This window comes from Gymnogyps californianus, chromosome 3 (genome assembly GCF_018139145.2).
Source record: "Gymnogyps californianus isolate 813 chromosome 3, ASM1813914v2, whole genome shotgun sequence".
Lineage (NCBI taxonomy): Eukaryota > Metazoa > Chordata > Aves > Accipitriformes > Cathartidae > Gymnogyps > Gymnogyps californianus.
This window is the reverse complement of record NC_059473.1, coordinates 83,500,076-83,522,547: the sequence shown is the minus strand read 5'-3', so window position 1 is coordinate 83,522,547 and position 22,472 is coordinate 83,500,076. Positions and strand designations below refer to the sequence as shown.

General features: G+C 36.8%; 1 protein-coding gene across 5 annotated transcripts in view; it reads left to right on the top strand.

Annotated features, from left to right (window-relative positions):
* Positions 1-22,472, top strand: part of KLHL32 (kelch like family member 32) — a 130,011-nt gene that overhangs the window by 77,432 nt on the left and 30,107 nt on the right. For 4 of the 5 annotated variants that reach the window (XM_050894813.1, XM_050894812.1, XM_050894816.1 and 1 more), the window contains one exon: positions 12,851-13,066. In XM_050894813.1, coding sequence (XP_050750770.1) covers positions 12,851-13,066 — 216 coding nt within the window. Of the gene's footprint in view, positions 1-12,850; positions 13,067-13,972; positions 14,338-22,472 lie in introns of those variants that run through there. The other variant, XM_050894817.1, reaches the window with a different exon arrangement.

Below are 22,472 nucleotides of genomic sequence, written 5' to 3'. Positions count from 1 at the left end.
TTTATTCACTTGTTTTCATGTGTAATCTATTCTAAACATCTGTTTATTAATTTGGAGGAAGTTGCTGCTAAATTTCCCATCTGTTTCAACAGAGTCTTCCAGAATTTGTGATTTCTACCACAGAGTGTGTCTAGCTGCGTAGGTGGCATTGGATCTTGAATGACTTAAACCAGGGCTTTTATTTGTGGTTCAGCAGGAACTGAGCTGGTAACACATGGAATTGTCTCTACAGTAATTTTTATAGGAGCTGTTGTGTCCTCTGGATTGGAGGGGTAGTAATGTATTGGCTGGACTTGCCTCGTAAACACTTTGACCATTGTTGTGAAAGTTTCCAAAGCTACTCAAAGGAGGTTTTTTCTAAACTCCATTTCAGTGTTTTCTCCTTGTTTACCATAAGCCACATCTGTTCTAATTATATATGCAAAAGGCCTTGAATTTCCATAGCATCTAAGCACACCTGTTTATCATGGGGAAAGTATTGTAGTAATCTCAGGTATGTTCAGCCCCCAAAACACATCAGGATTAGAATTCCCACTGACTCGAAGTGGCATGTTGTGGACGTGGAGACAGCTAGGGGGACAGGCCCAATGTCATATGCCAGCTCCAAAATCAGTGTTTATATGTGCTTGTATTTTGTTTTTTGCCCACCTCACAATATTTTTACTCATATTTGCAGCATTGCCATCTTCATGGGGAACTGAAGTGTGCAGGGAGTATATGTATACAATGATGATGTCAAGGACCCCCAGAGACTGATATTGAATGTTTACTGTAACTAAATACTTGACATTATTTGCCTACCTAGATACTGTTGTGGGTCTTAACTTGCATGTGTATTATACACCATCGGTAAGAAGTCCTAATCAAGTTCTGGACTCATATAGCACCATTCAGCCCTGGACCAAAAGTTGAACAGATTAATGGAACTTCTTGAAAAGGAATAAAACAAGTAGCGAAAATGATCAGTGTGTGTGGTGACTATTTCAGGATGGGGGAAAACAAACAACATTAGGTATATGTAACCTTTGATAAGCTGTTGTTAGCGTTTTGCTTTTAGATGTAGTTGAAATCTGAAATTTGGATGTTTTAGCAACATTTCTTATTAAAATTTGTATTTGAAAAGGACTAATTTTTATAACATTGCATGGAATAGTCATTGACTAAAAACTTTTTCAGTAAGCTCTAGTTCATTTTTAAAAAGAGTGACTGTTCTTGTCAGATTAGCTGCAGAAATACATTCTTTTTGAAGTAACTGACCTATGTCCCTCCTCTAAATGCCCTTCCAATTTTCTGTTAAAGTGTGTCTGGCTTCACTTCATTCTGGTTGTGTTTAAAGGGGGATACAGAAGAGGGGCCTTTCATATACTTCAGGATTTTGAGATACTGGCAAGCATCTGTAGTTGTGAACACTTAGAAATTGGGCCTACAATGATCTGTTCTGCTTTTAAAGGTGGTGTCTTCAAGGTGAAGTCTTGAAGCCAGTGAGAATTTCATTATTTGGTTACGTCTTAAATATATGATGCATTGATTAAATATTTTTCTCTTCTATATTTCTGTGGGGAAAAAAAGCCTTGGTAGTAAAGCATGGAATTCTGACCGTTAGCTGTTTGAGATTCAGGGTGGGGGGCAATTATTTTTTATTCTTGGTAAGAACTGCTAGAAACTAAGTGAACAAAAGTTGGCATGATCTTTGAAGGCTCATGCCTTCCTGATGCTTAGCACCTTCAGCAGTGTGAACGTTCACATGTGTTAGTTTTGGGAGGACTTGTGACTACTGAAAGTCAGATATAGGAAATATCAAAGTGGACATTGAGTCAAGGTCCATTTTTTTTACCTTTGGGCTTTGCCCTTTCTAGGTTTTCTGTTTTTGAGACTCAGATTTATAATAATTTCTGACAAAGGGAGCGATAATTGAATCCCTAGGCAATAATGCTTAAAATACAAGCAAATCCCTCTTGATCCTCACACATACTGAATTCTCTTTTTTAATTCAGTGGTACTTCCAGAATTTTTTTCATTCTTTTACTTTTCTTCCCATATGTGGACTACTACTATCCCTTTTTATCCTGTTTACCTCCTGAAATCAGTTCTCATTATTATGTAGTAAACCTACTAATCAGCACAGCTCCTAGTCATGGATGTTCTTTTCACTGCATAAATTTAGGGACAGTGTTGTAGAAGGTTTTATTTTGCTAAGACATAATGCTTATACAAAACACGTTACAAACATTTTGCTGATATATTGGGCTGTATAAATAACTTTAAATTGTGTTAAAGTTGGGGGTGGGGTGGGGAAGAAAAGAATTATCTAACTACTAGAGCACTGGAGTGGGTTCCAGGCATTTGAGGTTCTGTTTCTTGTATCTTCTGCATCATAGGAAATCTTTTAAATTATTCTTCTGCTCCTCCATTTTTCTTTGTAAAACGAGAATTTGCCTTGGTTTAGTGCTGTGAGCAAAAAATTTCTTCATGATTTTTGAGCTGAGGTCCGATATTGTAGGAGCATAGAGATACCTGAACAAATAACAGTTTTCCAAATAAAATGGAAATGTTGCCTTTTTATCATTCACATACTTCTAATCAGGTTCTTTTAACTGCTGAGTACCCTTGTATCTTCCTGCAGCTGCAACAAGTCTCTTGCTCTTTAGAGGAATGTGAAACCGTATACCCTCAGAGGTCAAATTGCACAAATATTTCCTTCTTTACCTGTACAGACAATTGGCAAAAAACTTGTTTTATTGCTGTCATTTTTTAAATGCAGAGTTGCAAAATGTTCGTAATCACACAAAGGCAACGCAAACAGTCCTGTACTTCCTAGTCCAGTGGCCAGGGTAACTTTGATCCTACATTCATGAGCCAGAAACTATTTTCTGAAAATTTGGTCAGAACTTTTTTTGCTTTCATATATTCTCTCTGTTTTATAAATATCTTTGCTCAAGATCAAATCCTCCAGGAGCATTTCTTTAAAAAACTAAGTTGAGCACCTTTAAATCTTGCAAGGTTGGTTTTCCAGCCTATAGTATTTTCATATCCATAAAGTGTGGACTTCAGAACTGGGACCAATATTTGAGCAGTAGCCTTAAAAATGCAATGTTGAAGCAGCAAGAGGGTTTGTTTCTTTTATTGGACAGTACTTGGTGTGCATTTTATGACATAAGCCTTTTTTTCTTTTTTTTTTTTTTTTTTTTTTGCTGCAGCACTGTTCTGAGAACTGATTTTGTTATTTATGACCGCTTCTTAGTGCCTCCTGATGGCCTGTAAGTGTTGTTCCAAATAGAGCCTGGTATATTTTCTGTATCAGCTATGTTACTGGTTCTCAGATATTTTTTTTTTTAATGCGATCACTTTGCCAGGAAAGCCAGACAATACTCATTTTCTGTCATTCTCATAATTTGTTGCCCCACTGCTTTTGCAGAGTATTGTGCAAACTCTGCAGGCAAAACTTACCATTCTCTAGTTCAATCAAACTGTTAACAGTATTGGACTCAGAATGAATTCCTTGAGGACTTTGCTGGAAAAAATTATACTGCTTTATAACTTACCATTAATAACTTCATTTTGAGATTGTCATTGAACAAATCTTTGATCCATCTAAGATGCATCCTACTGTAAGTGTGTAATATATGAAATTTATGCAATATTATAACACTCAACTGTCTCTAATACTCCTTGTGTTAAATTTGTCCCATTTTATTCCACCAATATTTCCTGTAAACTTGGGAAAATGAGCTCTTTTGAGGTTTCAAAAAAGATAAGTTCCCCTGCTCATGCCTTATTCCTTTCATACAAGTCAAATGTTAGTACATAGGTGGGGTGATGTGATTCTTACAGTGCATTAGGAACTACTGATTTCAAATTGGTGACTGATTCTGCTTTGTCTATCGAAATTGTACTCAGTATTGAGTTATCCTGCACTGGATTCAGCCTTTCGGTAGATAGAGTATCACATACTGCCTTAAAATTCTGAGAAAGTTTTGTTGCTTTGGGTTGTTTAGCAAATATTTCTGAGATTTCAATTTGTCTGTGTTAATTAACCCATCATTCCACACATTTTAGACAGTTTATTTCATTCTCTGGTGATATTAGATGTCCAGCTCACTACAGTTACCCTTTTCCAATTCTCCATTTTTAGATGTGTTTATTAGCTTTGTAATCCTTAAGCATTTGGTGACAGGCTGTTGCCTGGGATTCTGAAGCAGAGACAGGTTTTTAAGAAAAGTGGTCCCTCGCTGAGTTTATTACAGAGTACATGTATACATCATTGAAATGTTCCAGAAATAAAATGTCATAAAAAGATTCTGAAACAGAGTTGTTTGAATCATATATTCTTTGCACATGAACACCTCCCCTGTTCTTATTTATACCTAGAGTGTTAACATTAGTATATTGATAACATTGGAATATGCTTCCCGTTTGTCATTTAGCACAACATCATGAGTGTTGACTTCCTTTTTTAGTTAGTGACTATCATGCTATTCATCTTCATCATTATTCATTTACATTTATGCAGAGCAGTTGGAGGAACTATCACCCAGCCTCCTGGAGAAGCCACTTCTTCTCTGGATTGTGATTCTAACTCTCCTGCTGTTTGCCACTTGTTATCTCTGGGCTTCTTGTCAGGATCTGCTCTCCTGTTCTTTGGTCTGGGTTTTTTTCATGCTTCTGCATTTGAAAGTGATAGTGTCTTCCTCTGACCTGCCGGGGCTCCAAAGTGCTGAGCAGCACAATAGAAACGGACTTTCAGCCTTCAGGTTTTGTCGTCGTGATTTGGCCCACAGTAGACAATGGTGCAGACAGGATCTTGCTTAGCTGCAGAATAGATTAGGGACAGTGCAGCTAGAATGGGATGAGATCTTGGCTGCAAAGTTCAAAGTCGTCATTACTGGACATATCCAAACTATTTGTTTTTCTAGAGGCTGATGAGGGAGGTCAATGGAAGTTTTTCACAGTGATGGCAACTCCTATGAGCTATTTCCGTTCTGAATATTTTTAATGTGGAAGAGCAATGGTCTTTTCCTGTCAGTCTCATTCTTAGTAAGGTGTAATATGCTTTTTGAGATGTTTTCAAGAGATTTTAAAGAGGTTCATCTTGAGGCTGGAAAACTTCAGCTTTGAAGTATTAAATGTTGGCAAAATAGTAAGTTATTAAAAAAAGGCATTGGAAAGGCAAACTGCAGGTACCTTAATACCTCTACTAACAGATCTATCAGTAATGTTGGTTTTGGGTTCGGGTTTTTTTTTTTTTTTTTTCACTCTCCCCCTCCCCTCCATGCTGGTAACGGACATGGGAATTAAGAATAAAAATCACACTTTAACATACTGTGTATTAGAAACATATTTTCTACTTGTATTTTCACTATGTTTGAAAGTTTTAATAATTTATATTGATTTAAAACTTACTTTGTTTTTCAGAATATTAAGGGGATTTCCTTGCCTACTTTTGAAACAAATCTTAAGAAAATTATTGAAATAATTTTTCCCCCAATAAGTAACTGGTATGGACGAGGACAATTACAAGATCTGTTACTCAAATATAGAAAGAAATCAAATAAGCAATTAGAAAATAATTTCTGAGCATCTTCAGTAGAATCTACTGCATCACACTGAATTCCCATTTGTAGCGTGTCGTATTATTTCTGTCCTTCCTGGCAGACAGAAGGGCTGTTACTGTGTCTCACTTGAGGACCAAGTTTACAGAGAATTTTCACGTATTAAATCATACGATGGCTTTCAGCTACTAATGTGATACCATCAAGAAAAAGGCAGTTTGAGTCTAGGATATTTCATGCAAGGTAATTTATAAAGCTAAGGAAATATTAATGCTGGTGTGCAAGGTACTGCTGAAAAATCATGAGTACTGTGAAGAGTTTGCCCATGCAGAAGAATAAATGAAGTCAAACTGGGAGAGGTATAGAAAAGGGCAGCTCAGATGATCAGGAAGGCCTGTTTTACGTGAGGAGATTAAAAGAGCTTGGCTTGTTTAGTCTAGCAAAATGAGGGCTGAGGAGGAATATGATTGCTTTCTGTAAATATATCAAGGGAATAAATACTGGGGGAGGGGGGAGAAGGGAGAGAGAGAGAGTGCTGTTAAAACTAAAAGATAATGTTGGCACAGGAACAAATGCATATAAACTGTCTGAGTAAATTATGCTGGAAATTAGGAGACGGAGTCTCAAAATCAGCTGGGCCTTCTCGTAATAGTAGTTGGGAGCAAGAACAGAGTGAGTTTTAAGACTGATCTTTCTTGGTTTATGACAAAGATGATTTGATGAGCTTGTCCAGTATAGCGGAGGAATAGGCTTCCACTCCTGTATTGTCATGGCCTTAAACTGTTACTAGAGTCTGCAAAAGAATTGGAAGCAATAGTATTGTGCAGTCCTATTTTTCTTTATTCTTCTTGTTGATGGTAATTATTTTTTTAACTGCTACTCCTGTGAACTTTGGGTTTCTGAAGGACAAAACTTGCTCTTTCTGGATTTGACAATATTAGCAACAACAAAAAAAAAGTTAACATCTACCATAAGATTGCTGGTGGTTGATGGATTAGCCAGGTAGTTTTCAGCTTTCCTCAAGCACTGTAGTAACTCTGAAGAGTTAGCAAAAATACAAAATAATGAAACATCTGTAAAGACTATGTACCAATATTCTGTGATTTCTGCTGGAGTAAAGAATGCAGGATTCTGTCATTCCTCATAACATATTTGAAGAAAAGACAGGCTCCCATAACTGGCAAAAACTGTAAACATTGATAAATCTGATGAAATCCTCCCTTTGGGTTTCTACTGTCAGAAATGGTATAAAAGGGCCAGGTGAGGGGTTAGATGATCTCCATGTTCTGTTTCATCCCTGTTTTTTTATTTGTTAAATAATACTGATTGCTACAGTTATCTTGCCAGGAATACCTGGCAAGATGTGAAGCTTTTCATTTGGGGAGTTTCTGTGCCCGGTGCAGTTTAAAAAAAAAAAAAAAAAAAAAAAAAAAAAAAAAATTCCCACAGCAGCATCTGTTTAGCAGGGGAAAGCAGCTATTGAAAACTCTGCAGAACCTTACTTGTGGTTGTTCCAATGGTACCATAAAACTTTAACTGTGTAGTCTTAATGTTTCATTATTATATTTCTTTCCATGACATGCATAATCATGCATGCAATATATGAAAGGTATGTATAATCAGGGTCACTTAAAATATTTAATTGGATTGCCATTTGAAAATATTTGTGCTATTTAATAACTTAGATTAATCTGAGATTCTAGAAAATGTTTACTTTCTTGGTTTTACTTTTGAGTATCTGCATACGGCATGTTTCACTTCCTTTTTCAAAGACCACACATGTCTCATCCCCATGAGCAATCTGAGAATGTCATGTCTTTCCACTGTGCTTGTGAAGGTCACAGGCCTCCTCCATGCCTTCGAAGAGGGTGCTCACTAACACCAGCCAGCAGGATTGAAACTGAAAACTAAGCAGATATAGGGAAACACTAAGTGAGAAGGGAAATGAATTCTCATAGGGACGAGGGAAAATAATAGGGCTGAAATGTTTTGATATTGTTGCTCTTATACTTAGCCCCAGACCTACTTTGAAATAGCAGCAAGGATGCAAAATAACTTTTCATGCTTAAAAGAGAAAACAAAGGTAAGAATTACAGAAAGTGTTGAGAAAGCAGTGATCTACCAGAAAAAATAATTTTATTAAATGAGTCATTTAAGAAGTCATCCTTTACTATGCCTATAAATACATCTACAGTCTGCACTGATCTTGTAATAAATGTAAACACAGTTTTATACGTTGCAAAATTCTGACCCAACTGTTCCACTGTGACCAGGCTTCAGCAAAATGTCTTTCATGGTTCAACTGGATGGCTTTGGTGCTTAGTGGAGGAAAATTTCAAATAAGATCTAAAATATAGTTTTTGAAGGATTTGTGCTTATGCTTAGTATGAAATAGGTATGTCTATTGCTATGCTGTTGAGTACATGCATGATCTGTTAGTTCTTAGGTAAATGTGTGAGGTTTTGCAGAATATGGCTAGGATTTGGTATGGGAAGGAAGAGCTAGAACCAACAGAACCACATTTCTTTTCTCTTAAAATTATGTTGATCCTTTTTGTTGTCAGATAAGTGTATTTTTGTCACTACAATTTTTCATTTTGTTACAATCCCTTATCTATTTGGAGTCTGTCTTTGCTGTGATTTATGTCAAGGTTCTCTTCTGAGTGGTGCAGCTGGTTCATAGTATTTAACATAGCAGAGAACCTGAAGGATGTAGGGTCAAGACCCTGTTGTGCTAGGTGCTGCTTAAGGATTTTGAATAAACATGTCCCTGTCCGAGAGACCTCAAACTTCCTTTTTTGCTTCAAAGAGGCTGAACCCCTTTTAGGAAAAGGGGAAATAGTGTCACCGTGCAGCTCTTCTCTGTTATAGCAGCAGGGCTAGTCATTTAATACTTTGATTTATAACAGTGTTGTAATCTAAATAGGAAGCAGGTGGAGTTACAACTGGGTACGATACTTTAGATATTAATGGCTTGGCTTGGCAGTGGAATTCTAAAGCTGTATATACTTTTTCTGTCTTAATTATGCATTCATTAAAAGCTTTTATACCCAACAGAATAAAGTAAATATTGTTTGATCTCTGTAGTGTGCTCCCAGACTGTAGATTTGCACAGCAGGGTCTTGATAATCTGAATAAATTGTATTTCCCCAAGGAGTTTATCTTTCAAATAAGGTCATAAAGAAATGCATTCTTTCCCCTTAGTTCTCCTTGTGCTTTTTCTGCTATTTATAACACAGAGCAGAGGAATAGAGGTATATTGTAGTCTGCTGTGTACTTGGTTATGATTAACTCTAATTTATCAATCTATTACTTACATCCTTTTCTGTGGCTTGTGCAAGGCAATTATTCTTTAAAGTACAGATGAATAAAGATGGATTTGGAAGTAATTTAAATATGATACTTATATCTATTATTCCTGTTTGACAGGATTTGATTTATCATATCTCTATATTAAAGTATACCTCCGTATTAAAACATGGACAATGTCACATCATTTATTGTGAATATTTAATATTGTCATCTTTTAGATTATGTTTGTTTGGAAAGCTGATTTTCCTTTACAAGAGTTTTAAATGTCAGCTCATTGTTAAATTGGTTTGGCATCTAAAGGTTGATGCTACTTAATCAGAAGACCAGTAGTGTAGAACAATGGATTCTCTTACTTCAGAGAGGGGGAATGTGTAATAAGTAGAATGCATAGGATCAAAGATAGTTCCTCGTTTTAAAAGTAGACACTGGTAAGTAATTTGTCCAATTTATTAAATTGGTTTGAGTTTACTGTGAGATTTTAGAACTATTTCAGCTGTTAGTTGTAAGATCTGTATATATGATCTTACACATATTTTCTTAGTCTGAATGTGTTTCAGCAGTGTAACATACATCATATTAGAAGAGATAGGATCACTACCTTTCCCTAATTCTCTTCAGCTCTTAGCGACAGTTCTGCTTGTGTTCATATTTCATCCTTCAGTTCAAAAAAGATAAGTGGCATATATTTAAAATTTATAAAAACAAGATTAAAAGTTTCAATAATTTGCATAAGCCTGTTTTGTATTGCATGTTTTTAAAGAACATATACTGCGATACAGTACCGGAAGAAAGTTGCACACGACTTTTAAATTTTGTACCTGCTCTTTTAACACAATATAATAAAATTTGTGGAAAACAGAGACTAACAGAACTCTTATTCATAACCACACCTAAATTTAATTTCATAGTAACCTATTTCATTTTTTAACAAAGTTTTTAATTCCATTGAGTTTAGTTTGAAAATCTATTCAAATCAGAATGAGTTGACAGAGATTGCTTTGATACCTCTTGTTGGATTTTTTTTTTTTTTTTTTTTTTTTTAAAGCTAGAAGGTAAGGTTTTTTGTTTTTTTGGGTTTTTTTTTTTTTGCAACTAACTTACTGCATTTTAGTCTGATGTTTCTGAAAGGCTTACCACATATGAAGAGCGAGGTTATCTGATCTGTGATATACATCTTGCAATCTCAATGTGACATTTTTGCCCTCTAGTATCATCACAGAGACAGTAATGTATAGTACTGTATAATTTTGATTTGAATATTGGTATGACAGTCTGATAATTTTCATTGGTAAAAGCTAATGCACTACTTGCTTTTTGGCTGTGAGATACAAACCTGTAGATCAACTCTAACCTTACAAAAACAGAAACAAAGGTTTCTGATTACGGACCAACACCAGTTTTAACAAAATATACTTGCAATATTCATCAAGCAGTAAACCATAAGTCCAGCAGGTCACTAACACATTATGTTAGGCAAAGCATCAAAAATCCTCTGAAGCTTACCAATGAAAATATGTAAACAAATAAACCCCCATAATAAATAAATAAATAGACACATAAATAAATAAGCATCTGAAATAAGTGAAGACATATAAATAAAAATAAATAATATTGTAAATAAACAACTGCTGAGAGTTTATTTATCCATCCATAAGTATATTTGGCCTCTTCAACTGTATGACAGCTTTCATAAAAAACTTCAATTGGTGTTGATTTGAGGGGATAGGGGAGTTTGGGGGACCATCAAAAATACCCAAACCAAAAATGAAAGCTTACCAGTGTCTTTCAGATTTCACTGAAAATGTGAAGATTTTTCAGGGGAAAACTGCGTTTGTGTGTCATATTACTGCTTCTCTCTAATGAGGAAAGATTTTATTATGTTATCTCCAGTATTGTCCTCTTCTGAAGTCCACCAAAAGCCATCCGTACTTCTCCATTGACACTTAGTGAGGTTTGATCAGGCCTGTATTTTAGCTGGGCTGTTGATCCTCAGATCACAATGCTTGATTATTTATTTGTTTATTTTAATCCTCCCCAGATATAGCTGTTGACTACAAAAGAGCTCAATAAATATACACTGAGCTCTTCTAAATTTCTTTCTGGATGTTTGGCATTCATTCAGTCAGGGAGTTCTTTGAAAAGATAGTCTTCCAAACCAGGGACGATAAACCATGATTGTTGCTTGTCCAATGCTGTGATGTTTACTTTGATTATACTCCTATGCGTTGTTGCCACCATTGCATGGCCATCACGGAAGTGGTGGTGTGAGGTACCATCTGTGATCTGCAGATATTAAATCACTGAGCAAGCACACAGACCAGATACTTCTCATGCAAAATTCATTCCCTTCTCTTTCTTTCTGCAATTGGGGAGGATTTATCCTTACCTCCTCTATGTTAATGTGAAGAGGAATGGAGACTAGAATATCCGTGGCTTTTGGGATGATGGCTGTTAGTGCTTGTTCTGACAACGTAAAGAACTTTTCTTTGTTCTTCCAAGAAAACAATGTGAAACTTCTATGCAGCAGTTTAAGTAGACAATGAATAGGATTTATCTTTAATGTACAACTCTGCCAGAGAAGGTGAGCCATTCAGACTGGGAGATTATGTAACAAGCAGGAGCCTCCAGAGGAATTTGCTTCGGTTTCCTCCAGTACTGGCTCCTCTAAGCAGGTGAAAAAATTCTTTCTCCACTCTCCATTGCATATGCATAAACAGCTCCACAGTCATTGGGACAGCCACCCAATTCACACGTTGAAGATGTAGCCCATAAAACATTCCAAAAAACCCCCTCTTCGCACTTTCCCATCTTCCCTGTTGCTCTGCTCTATCTGCCAGCCGTGCAGCTCATTTGACATTTACAAGATTTCTTGTCAGTTTCATTTGGTGCTGCCATTCCATCCAGCAGAGCAGTGAAAGTGAAATTGACTTAATTTAGTCTGTTTCTCTTTCCTGCTCTAGTCCCTATGTTAACTAACCAGCAAAGTGAAACTGACAAGACTTCTTGTCATTTTCACACATGGAGCTGGTCAAGGAGAAGGCAGCTGATAGGGAGCAATGCGGTAAATTGGAAGATGAAAACCAGGATTGCGGAGGGGAGAGGAAGAGAGGTGTGAGCATACAGCAAGAACAGAGAAAACGGGTAAAATGCTTATTTCCCAGATGTCCTGGGTGCTTTTCTCTAATATGGATGAATTCTTGGCCTCTCCCCTGAAGGGAGCAGTATGAGCTAGAATAGCAGTAGTTAGCTCTCCAGACACTAATTTACAAGGGATGCCAATTTGAAAACATTAGCGCGTAAATATAGGTTATCTGTTACCACGATGGAAAAAACTTCCTGCCCTGAGCGGCTGTAGCTTTTGTCTCTGCAGATTTTCTGCTGCCAGAAGGAGGGGGAGAAAGAATACGGGGCCAACATCCACTGTAGGTTGATATCAGTAGTTGGAAAAAAAGGGTCTGTTTGTTCACTGAAGATAAATTTATACGTAATAAAATGTAGCTCAGCATCTTGTATTTTCTGAGGTTTCATGGAACTAGAAGTTGTACTACACAGGTGCTCTAGCTCAATCAAAACAGTAAATAATGAACAAACAATTGCTTTGTAACAAACTATTGTAGTTAACAAATACATTTTTTTTTTTAATCCACTTGTTAACTCCTGCGAGCCCTTGTCATACGGTGTAAATCATGCTGGTTTATTATATTATGTGCTAATCTGTATTTCTTACAGATACTTTATGCATATATAACCTTAGCAGTTGCAATATAAATTAGTACTATCATTAATATTTGCATATGCACTGGTAACATTTACACATACATTTTGAATGAAGCTGTGTTAATTAATTTCAAGTTATATTGCCTTTCTTCTCCACAGGTCCAAAAGAACAACCTTTTTTCATTATCTGAGACCTGTGGGGTTTTTTGTTCTCTGTTTTGGTTTTTTTTGTTTTTTTTTCTGAGACATATTTTGTTTGCTTCACCCATGTAGGAATTAAATAGTTTTAATTACTTGGACCTGTATAAGCTTGCGGACCTCTTCAACCTCACTTTGTTGGAGAATGCAGTGGTTGACTTCTTAGTAAAACATCTCTCCGAGCTCTTGAAGAGTCATCCTGAAGAAGTTTTGGCACTCCCATACTGTCTCCTTCGAGAGGTTTTTAAAAGTGATAGACTCACTTCACTCAGTGAAGAACAAATCTGGCAGGTAAGGAGATTCGTGAACAACCAGAATGTGTGATACTCTATAAACCATAGCAGTAATCTGTTGTTTTGAAACCCTGGAGCAACCTCGAGGGAGAATAAGCACTTGAGCAAAAACTGTGAATAACAACCGAGGGAAATTTTTAAATGAAATTCAAAAAATGTTGTGTTGTGTTAATGCAATTAGTTTGTTTGAAAAAGAAATTTGTCTTATTGCTTAACTTGTGTTACTCAGATATAGCCAGAGATTTTCTTCGAGATCCAGCTTTGTTGGTGGGAAGAGATGGCCAATGCATGCAACTCAATTATCATTGCCTCTGGTGAGGCTAGTACCACAAGTCTGGTGACAAACCTGCTTCTGCAGTCTCTCCCATTCACTTCAGACAAACTTAGCTGTGTAACTTCAATAGTCATTTAAATTGTTTAGGCCACCGCAGCTGGCTTTGCCGGAAGCAAATTAGAGAATCATCACACAGGCTGCTCTGCTCAGAGATGAGTGGAGGCTTCAGTGGAAGATTTGCGGCAAGAAGCTGGAGGTGGCAATCATTTCCTTTAAAAAAGCTGGATCTAGAAAAGGGCCAGGTTGCTAGCTACAGAATATTAACAAGATAAAAGCATTATGTTGTGACCTTTAGTGTGTGTGCGTGTGGGAAACCTAATATGAAAAAAACACCTAGCCTGTAAAGAGAAACACAAAAACTAAACCAAAATCTATCCTTGGGAGCATTCCCATCATATATCTGTAAAAATTGCAATTCATGATATAGTGGAAGGAAATCTCTATAATGTTAGTTACCCAAATACTTTTTTCTGTTTCCTTTTTGCTGTCATGTATTATAGAGGAAAGTATTTCAGGGTATTTCAAGGTAGAATGTAACTTGCTTGAAAGAAACCTGTGCTTTCTTTTTAGGAATTGGGTTATATTGGTCCAACAGAGAAGACTGAGAGTCAGAAGACTGATTTATATTTCAATCCCTGTTATTTATCTACATATCTTTTGGATTATTCTGAGCAAATCATTTCATTTATATGCCATTGTTTTCTCAAAGTGTAAAATGTGTGTTCATCTGTGGGGCACTTCATGTTCTGTGGATGAATAACGTCATGCAGGAACAAAATATTTATTCTTAAAAAATGTCTAGTTAAGCTCTTGAAACCACAAAGACAGTATGCAGATGTAACTTAACCCTTCAGTCTGGTAACTGACATATTTGTTTCCAAAACTTTGAGGCTTTAGATTATGGAGTGTTTTACAAAGATGATACTTTCTGTAAACACTAACATAAAGTTACACTCTTTCTTGTCCTAGTCTCTGGAGGATGTCTGTACAACAGAACGTGCAGCACACTACCCATGATGGTGGGTTGGGTTTGGTTTGGTTTTTTAGGCACAATACTCTGGAGTCCTAGCCCATATTCCCTTTATCAGAAAAGGGTTTGATGTACAAGTTCATATATGGGGCATGGCTGATTGGCCAATTGGGTTTTATCATAATTTCTTTGCAGTCAGTGAAATCTCCTAGCTACATGCTTGGGTATACTTTTGCTAGAGAAGTTGCTACAGAAAGCTATACAAGTATAACTTAATGCCAGCTCAGTAATGAGCAAGCGTATCCAGAGTAATATGCCCTCTGCAACCTGAAACAAAGTTCGGGAAGTGGGAGTTTTTAAATCTTGTGTCATTGTCCTGTCCTGCAGGGAGACCTCAGAAATAATTTTCCTAATTGTGTGCACTCCAGTCAGTGAACACTTCATGAGGCAAATATGACAAAGCTTCTGTTTCTGTTGCAGGGTCATACTGGGGAGAGATACTTATAGGTAATATGCTGCTTTCTGAGTGACAACAAACTCCACACTGTCCATTTAAGTGTTATCATAATTGCCTCTCTAAAGGTTACTAATGCTGTTCCGAAGAATTTTTTTAAACTAGTTTCCGCTGCAGGCAAAATGTGCGTGTGTCTTTTTAATTCAGTCTGTACAACCAGGAATAAATATATATTTATAAATATTCCAGATCCCCAGAATGAATTAAAAGACACACATAAATATTTACCCATTTAGGCATTCAGAAGGCAGTAAGAAACTGGTTTTTTGCTTTATCTTAGTAAATAAGTAATTCCCTCATAGTCAACCCAATAGAAGAAAATCAAATCAGACCAGCTATATTGCCTCAAGTGTAGTTAAGTTCATCATTTTTGCTAAGGTTATAGTGGTAATGCAATATACCATGGAAGAATCTAATATTCAGCCCAGGGTGAAGATTGGGTATGCCAGAGGATTAGTGTCAGGGTGCTTTATAGAAGTGAAACTTGATGGACAGGCTGGAGACAGATCTACAGAATCTCATTAAATTGCTGAATTGTTCATTACTGAGCACTCTCACTGTAATAAAGTGCTCATTGACTTTGACAAATCCCCATCCCATGTCTTAAGGAAGAACAGCAAAGCAAGAGGTGTTGGGGAAGCTGGAGGAAATTGGCACAAAGTGGGGCAGATAATAGAAAAGCTGATGGGGGGATGCTACCATTTGATTTGTCTGTCTTACCTGTGACTAGTGTGGCCTCCTGCGCACACACATGCAGGCGTGTTGTGGCGATATGAATTCAGCGTGTCCCTGAGGCACCTTTACTAGTAGGGCTCCTATGAAGCCCTAAGCACAAATTAAAGCTTCCGTCAGAACCTCTGGAAAGGGTGCCACTGTCTGCAGAGCACGGTTATTTTCACTAGTTTAAATTCTCAATGTCTACTGGGCGATTTGATCCTAATGCACATAAAGATTAAGGCAGTTATTTTAATGCACCAAAATGTGTACACAGCGTGATGCTTGAATGTGATTTAAACTGAAGTGACTGCAGCTCATATCTGGCACGTTTTGGATTTTAGACTACCAATCCACAATTGCCCAATTTTAGTGGATATGGTGAAATATAACCTTGAAAAAAACAAGTTTGAGAAAGTTAAACAGTAATATTAATGTCAGTATACTAGGATGTGGATTAATGTAGAGTACTACAGTAATTCCTGTTGATTCAGAAAGAAAAATGTGACTTCCAAACCAGGGTAAAGTGGACAAACGAAGTAGTTCATTCCTCCTTCTACCTCTTAAAATCTTATGAAACTCTTTGGCTTGATGTAGGTGTCTTGTTTTTAGTGGAGACAATAGACAAGGAATATAATGATGTATTTCTTAAAACAAATAAACAACAAAAAGAAAGCCCACCAGAAAACCTCTGTAGGCTGTGAAATTGGAGCAATTTACTAGCCTCCATCATTAGGTTTTTTTGGTTAGGCTAAGCCAGTAACAATGATTATTAGTTGACATAGGACTTGTTTTCATGTTGAGTTTTTACATTTTACTAGCATGTGAGATTATGAAATGTTGTTATGTATATATGAAATTTATGATTTGTCAGCTGCATTAAAATGTGAGTAAACTTAAAGCAGTGACATGGGAGAAAGGATTAAATAAAAAAAAATATGAAGAAAACAAAAGAAGAATCCTGAAGAAGTTGGAGGAAAAAAAGCAAATTCTTTGGTATTTTTCCTCTTCATCATGAGCTGTGCAGCACGCTTTTTTCCACAGGAAACGATCATGATGAGGACATAAATGTCTAGTTTATCATGAAGTGAAAAGTGAATCTTTTCATAATTGGCCGTTACTGGAAAGGCTCATTGGCTCTACTTTAAGGAAGCAGATGAATTCTTTCCCTTGATAATTGAAAAGGTAACCAACCCTGTAAGACAGCACGTGTTCTCAGAGAAATCTAGCAGTAGAGGGCTTCTTGTTGGGACCTTAGAAAGTAGAGAGCAAGCCAAAGATTTAAGCAAAAAACTGATGTTAGCCTTCGTTGTAATATAGTTATGCCTTATCATGTTTGTTATTAAAAACTTCAGTGTCATGAGGCTAAACGTTTGTATTTCAATGATCATACTAATAGTTACACATAGAAATATCTGCTGGATCATTCTGTCTCCCAGCACTACAATGGTCAAATGATACTGTATTAAATACTGCACTTGATCCAAGGTGAACTCTCGAATCACATTTGGCAAAAAATCTTAACATGAGATCAGCATAGATTAGTTTCTTCCTTCTCTGCTACTGGTTAAGTAGATTGTTAAAGGATATATATTTTTTAAACAGCTAACACTAAAATAGATCAATTTTACTATCTGCCAATACTTCTTCTGAAGTTAAGGTTAGGAGTTTTTTCTTGGATTTTTACTTTGCCATGCAACTCAGTTTCTTGGTAATCAACTGATAAGCAAGCAATCTAGGAAAAATTGGTAGATTAAACTGCATGAGTAGATTATTCAGCTAGAAAGCATGCAACTGTGTTGTGTCTTTTCCAGGGCTAGGGTCCCAAGACATTCTAGCCCTGTTAATTTCCTTGTGTGCAACTTGTGAACTTGTGTTCATAAAGTAGATGTTCCACACATGAAAGTGTATCACTAGTTATTCCTTTTGTTACTGTGGATGTGATATGCAAAATCAGTCTTTGGTCTCTGTATTAGAGAAGTGTCTTTGCTTGAATAAATAGAAAAATAAAAGACAGGAAGACTACAGTGTTACAGGTCAATATGAGTTGTTAAGCATCTATTTTATAAAAATAATAAATGTATAAATCCAATTTTCTTATTACAGTCCTGTTTATCCTTTTCTAAGGGAGAGTAAAGTGCCCTATTTTCAACTGCCTTTTCTTATACTTGAACTCCATTTTGAATCTCCTGGTGGCATTTGTGGAGGGCCAAAAGTATTCGCCAGCAGAAATCCCACAGAATTCAGTACTGTAGGAAATTTTGCAGCGGATGCATTATAGCAGGCTGTTACAATGGAACAGTTCTCTGCTGAAGACAGGCCCACAGACATCTTCCATACATCTCCAGTGATGCTCACATTTTCCTATGCAGAACAGCAGTTTCTAAAGCGGGTCGTCATGTTCCAGTACAAGCTTGCCATTCCTTCAGTGCAGTACTTGATCTTTTTTTTTTCTGTCAATCTTTTGATTCTACAGAGCAATTTTTAATATGGAGAGAGCAAAATTCATGTTTCTCAGGGGTATATATATGTTTTAATGAAATGTGGACTAAGTGCCTTGCTAAATGTGAACTTAGGTTTTACTGCAAAACAAGTAATGACGTAAAATAGTAAGTGAAGGAAAGCGTCTCAGTAACCAATGTTGTGTTTAAACAGTATATTAGCCTTTCGCTGGTCAAGAAATAAGCTTAAGTGCTCTCTTGGGCAATAAGTGAAATCATGTCTGGTGGTCTAATGCTCGTCCCTAGTGAGTGTTTACCCTAAGTAGAAAACTACCACACTAAAATGTGGCTGTCGGCTTCTCATCAAGAGAGGCGTAGGAGAGAAAAAAGGAGTTTGATGCGTATCAAGGCTGAGGTGAATTGGTGAGGCTGTATGGGAAAATTAGCATATTGCCCATGCATGTTTTGCTGTGTTTTCACCCCCTTTTTAGTACCCTTTTCATGAGTAATCTACATAAAAGTGCCAAAGAGCCACCCTTGAATCCCAGTATCCACTGTGCTGGATCTGTGATGGTTGCACTGTGTATCATGACTAGCTGCAAGCAAGATTATATAGTTACCCTCAAATAAAAATAGTATGAAAACATAACCTGTGATAAGATGTAGGTTTCCTTTTCCTAAGGCTAACCCACATAATCAGAGTTATCTCACCTGAATTGACTATGTGCAATGGTAATATTCCTTATAGTCTCTCCAGACTATTTGTGTGGGATTCATTTTTATAAACATAGGCATGTGCAGCATTTTTGGTAGGATAGCTGTTATATATAGGCCAAGCTGGCAGTTGTGGCACAGGATCTGCAAGGAGATCAGTGTCTACTGGAGCTGCAGACTAGACAAGGTTCATGCAGGCTACAGTGGATCAAGGCAGTGGATGTAGGCAGCTGAACATCACGCTCTGCTCTGCTGATGTGCTCAAGTCACGCACGTTTTTCCTGATGTAATTTCTGCATCATTTGTAATAGTAATGGCATTTTGGCTTACAGTGAAAATGAATGCTGTCCCTGTTGGCACTGTCACCTTCCCCCTTTTTCTGTCTTAGCTTAAATCTAATGGGTTCTTCTAATCTTGTCCTTTACAGTAAAGTTTTGTGAACTGTATATATGCTTTTGTTCTGAACTTTTGAAAGTTTCTGCCTGTTATTTCTTGAATGTTAGCTAATCTTGTTACTGTTATTTATCAAGTATAGCAGTATAGAAAGGGATTTTCTATATTAAAACTAGATTTGTTAGGAGCAACCGTGTGTTCTTCTAATTTTCTTTTTGATACATTTCAGTTCCAATCAGAAAAATTGATTATTTTGCTGCTATTGCTGTGAGCAATAGAGAATTACTGGAGGGCATTACTTTTGCCTCAGTGTCCTACAGTAATATTGCCTCACCTTATTTATCCCAGATTAACTTCAGAACTGCACAGAGCATCACACCAGTATTTAGGAAGGCTGCTGTGCCCACAGCTCTTGAATTTAGGTCACTTCTTCAGCTAAGCAATGGATGTGTGTTTTGATTTAGAAAGCCAAAAAAGGACACCAAGATGTGCACACAGCAAGACCGCTTCTGTGATATTGCATTCTGTATTTGAATTAGTCTGTTATGCTGGGTTTGTGTTGACTGTTATGCTCTTTGGCACTGATCTATTGGAGATTAACTGAAGTATAATTGTATTAATACACAGGTATATGGTTACATAAAAAAAAGCCAGGCGTCGTTGGAAACATACATTACTTTCATTTTTAAGTTAAAGAAAAGAACAACATCAATAAAGTCTAAACCCCACAGATACCATGGATGATCAAATGAGACAGTCTGTTGTTACTATCTTAGTTAATGTCTTCCATTCAGAGATACAAATGTTAGTAATCTCTACTTTTTAAAAATCCCAGTAAAGCTGTTTAACACTGTTTCTGATGGATATAAGCTTGTGCAAACTGATAGAAAATGAGAAGCTCTTTTGAGAATTCCCAGCTCTGTATTTCAACAAGTTTTCCTTTGGGGGCTGCTAGAAGCATTACTTCTATTTGTAACTATGGAAGCCAAAGAAGATGGTGAAAGAAAATTGAATTCCAGGTTGTCTAAAACCATACAAATTGTCATCAATATGTTAAGATAGCTAGAATCCAGTTTTGGGGTTAAGTACCTAAACTAAGTGTGTAAAGTTAGATGAAGTAAATTTGCACTCCTATGTCTGGACCTGTTGTTAAGTGGGTTAGTTCAGCATGACTGCTGAGATCTGACTAGCTGTTGTCCCTTGCTATCCCTCCTGCCCCAGGGCCAGGACACTAGTGACTCCAGGAGGGTTGGGAGGCAAGGAGATGGAAAAGCAGTAGCACTCCTGCAAGTCCTTGCTTACTCCAACAGGGAGACCCTTGGCAGCTTCTGGATGTGCAAGTGAGCTGCAGAGCTGGGGGTTTCATTGCCTTACAACAAAGGGGTCCTTATACTCCTTTGATCACCTTGGACTCCCTCGTGCCAGGGAGAAATGGGAGAAATTACGACAAATACATTTGTGAAAAAGATCTTAAGCCTCACTGTGAAGTGACTTCCAAGCTAGAGGTCTATGTGGGATAGTAATGACAGATGGAAAGATCACAGTCTCTGAAGTGAGAATCTGTGCAGACAAGCTTTCAAACTGCTCCTTTAGGGTGGAGCCTATTTTAACATTCATGTGAAACCGTATAGGTCTGAATTTTATGAGGTTCGCCTTTTAGCAGTTGCAGTTGTTTCAGTTTGCTTCAGATATGATTTGGTCAGTTTAAATAATATATTTATGTTTGTTTTAACCTTGTAGTAGGGAAGCTCTGACATTCCCAATTCATGAGATACGTTTGGGATCTTAAATGCATTTACAAGGGTGAATCTAAGTGTTTAAGTCACTTTTTAAAAGAAATAACATTCTTAGGAGAATTGATTCTGAAAAATTAACTCATCACTTAAAAATAATATGAGTCCTGTGTTAATCTGAAGCCCATCATGTGGGGATCAAATCAAAGTCAATAAAATTGACATCATTAAGAAGATGTGGTTTGATTAAAAGGGAAACTATTCTGTTCCTAAAAAAGCTGAGTGAGCTTCTGCTAGTGTACTTGCTTGTTCTTTTTGTATTTAAAAAAGCAATGGGGAAAAATATCCCTTTGTGAAAAATCAGCCAAAAGAACTACCAACTCTTAAAATACATATGTATCTTTGTTGTTGTCATGCTGTCCTCTGAGGCACATTCTTCACGGGATTTGAGAAAGTAGAAGTAAATTGTCTGCTGACAGGAAAAGGCCTAAATGTTTCCCCCGTTAATATTAGTGGGCCCGTCCATGTTAAAATGAGATTCCAGCAGCGCTTCGGAGTCGAAAAACCAGGTTTACTAATGTGTAATGTGGACTTCAGTGGCTAACGTTTGATAACAGCAGGGGTGAAGTGGCTGGGAGATCAGACAGCTTTTGTCTGTGAGACCCAGAAGGGTAAGCTGACACTGTCCTTGTCTGAGGGCTTAGTTGGTTCATTAAAATAGTAAAGCAGAACAAAACAGAAATAAAGTTCTTGCGAAGGTGCTGGTGATATCACTCGTTTAAAAAAAACAAACAAAAACAAAACAACAAAACACCACACTACATGGTGATTTCACTTGGAAAAATTGACCTTGGTGATTTTGTAGTAACATGGCATGTTGAGAGCATACATATATATAAACCAACTAAGGAGACTATGTACTTTGATGTACATTTTTGTGTGTGACCTAAAATATTAATGACATACAAGTCCTGTATAGCTGTTGTCAAGATTATTATAGAAAATGATACATTTTTATGTGATTTGTTGGATTTGCCTATTAAATCCGTAGAAAATTATACCCTAATAATAGGGGAGAAAGGAATAGGAATCTTTCTACATTCAAGAACCATTTAGACTAATTTTCACAGAGCTGAATTGCATTTTTATAGAATTTTGTTGATTTTGTGACTATTTCATTCTTTAACAATTTTTACTGATGAAAGCTTGTAGATTCCTGTCTCCATAGAAAGCCACTATACTTCTAAAATATATTTCAGGTGGAAAAATAATGAGAGGAATAGCAGTAAAAACAATGTGTACTGGATGGTGAAAGATTGTCATTTCCACTTATAATTATGTACCAGCAACTTATTTGAATGCTAAATGTCGCTATGTAAAGTTTTAGTGCATTTGATGTCAGCCTGAATGCTTCCTCTAAAAATAAAAATGAGCAATTCTAGATTTTGAAATGATGGCTGCTGGGGGGGGGAGATCCTCTTCTTCCACCTCCCATGTGCTCTGTCCTCACCCTGTTTGAGAAAAGAGAAATGCTATCATAAACTTTGATCTCCTTAAACTGAAATCAAATCACAGTTAAGAGCCCTAGTTA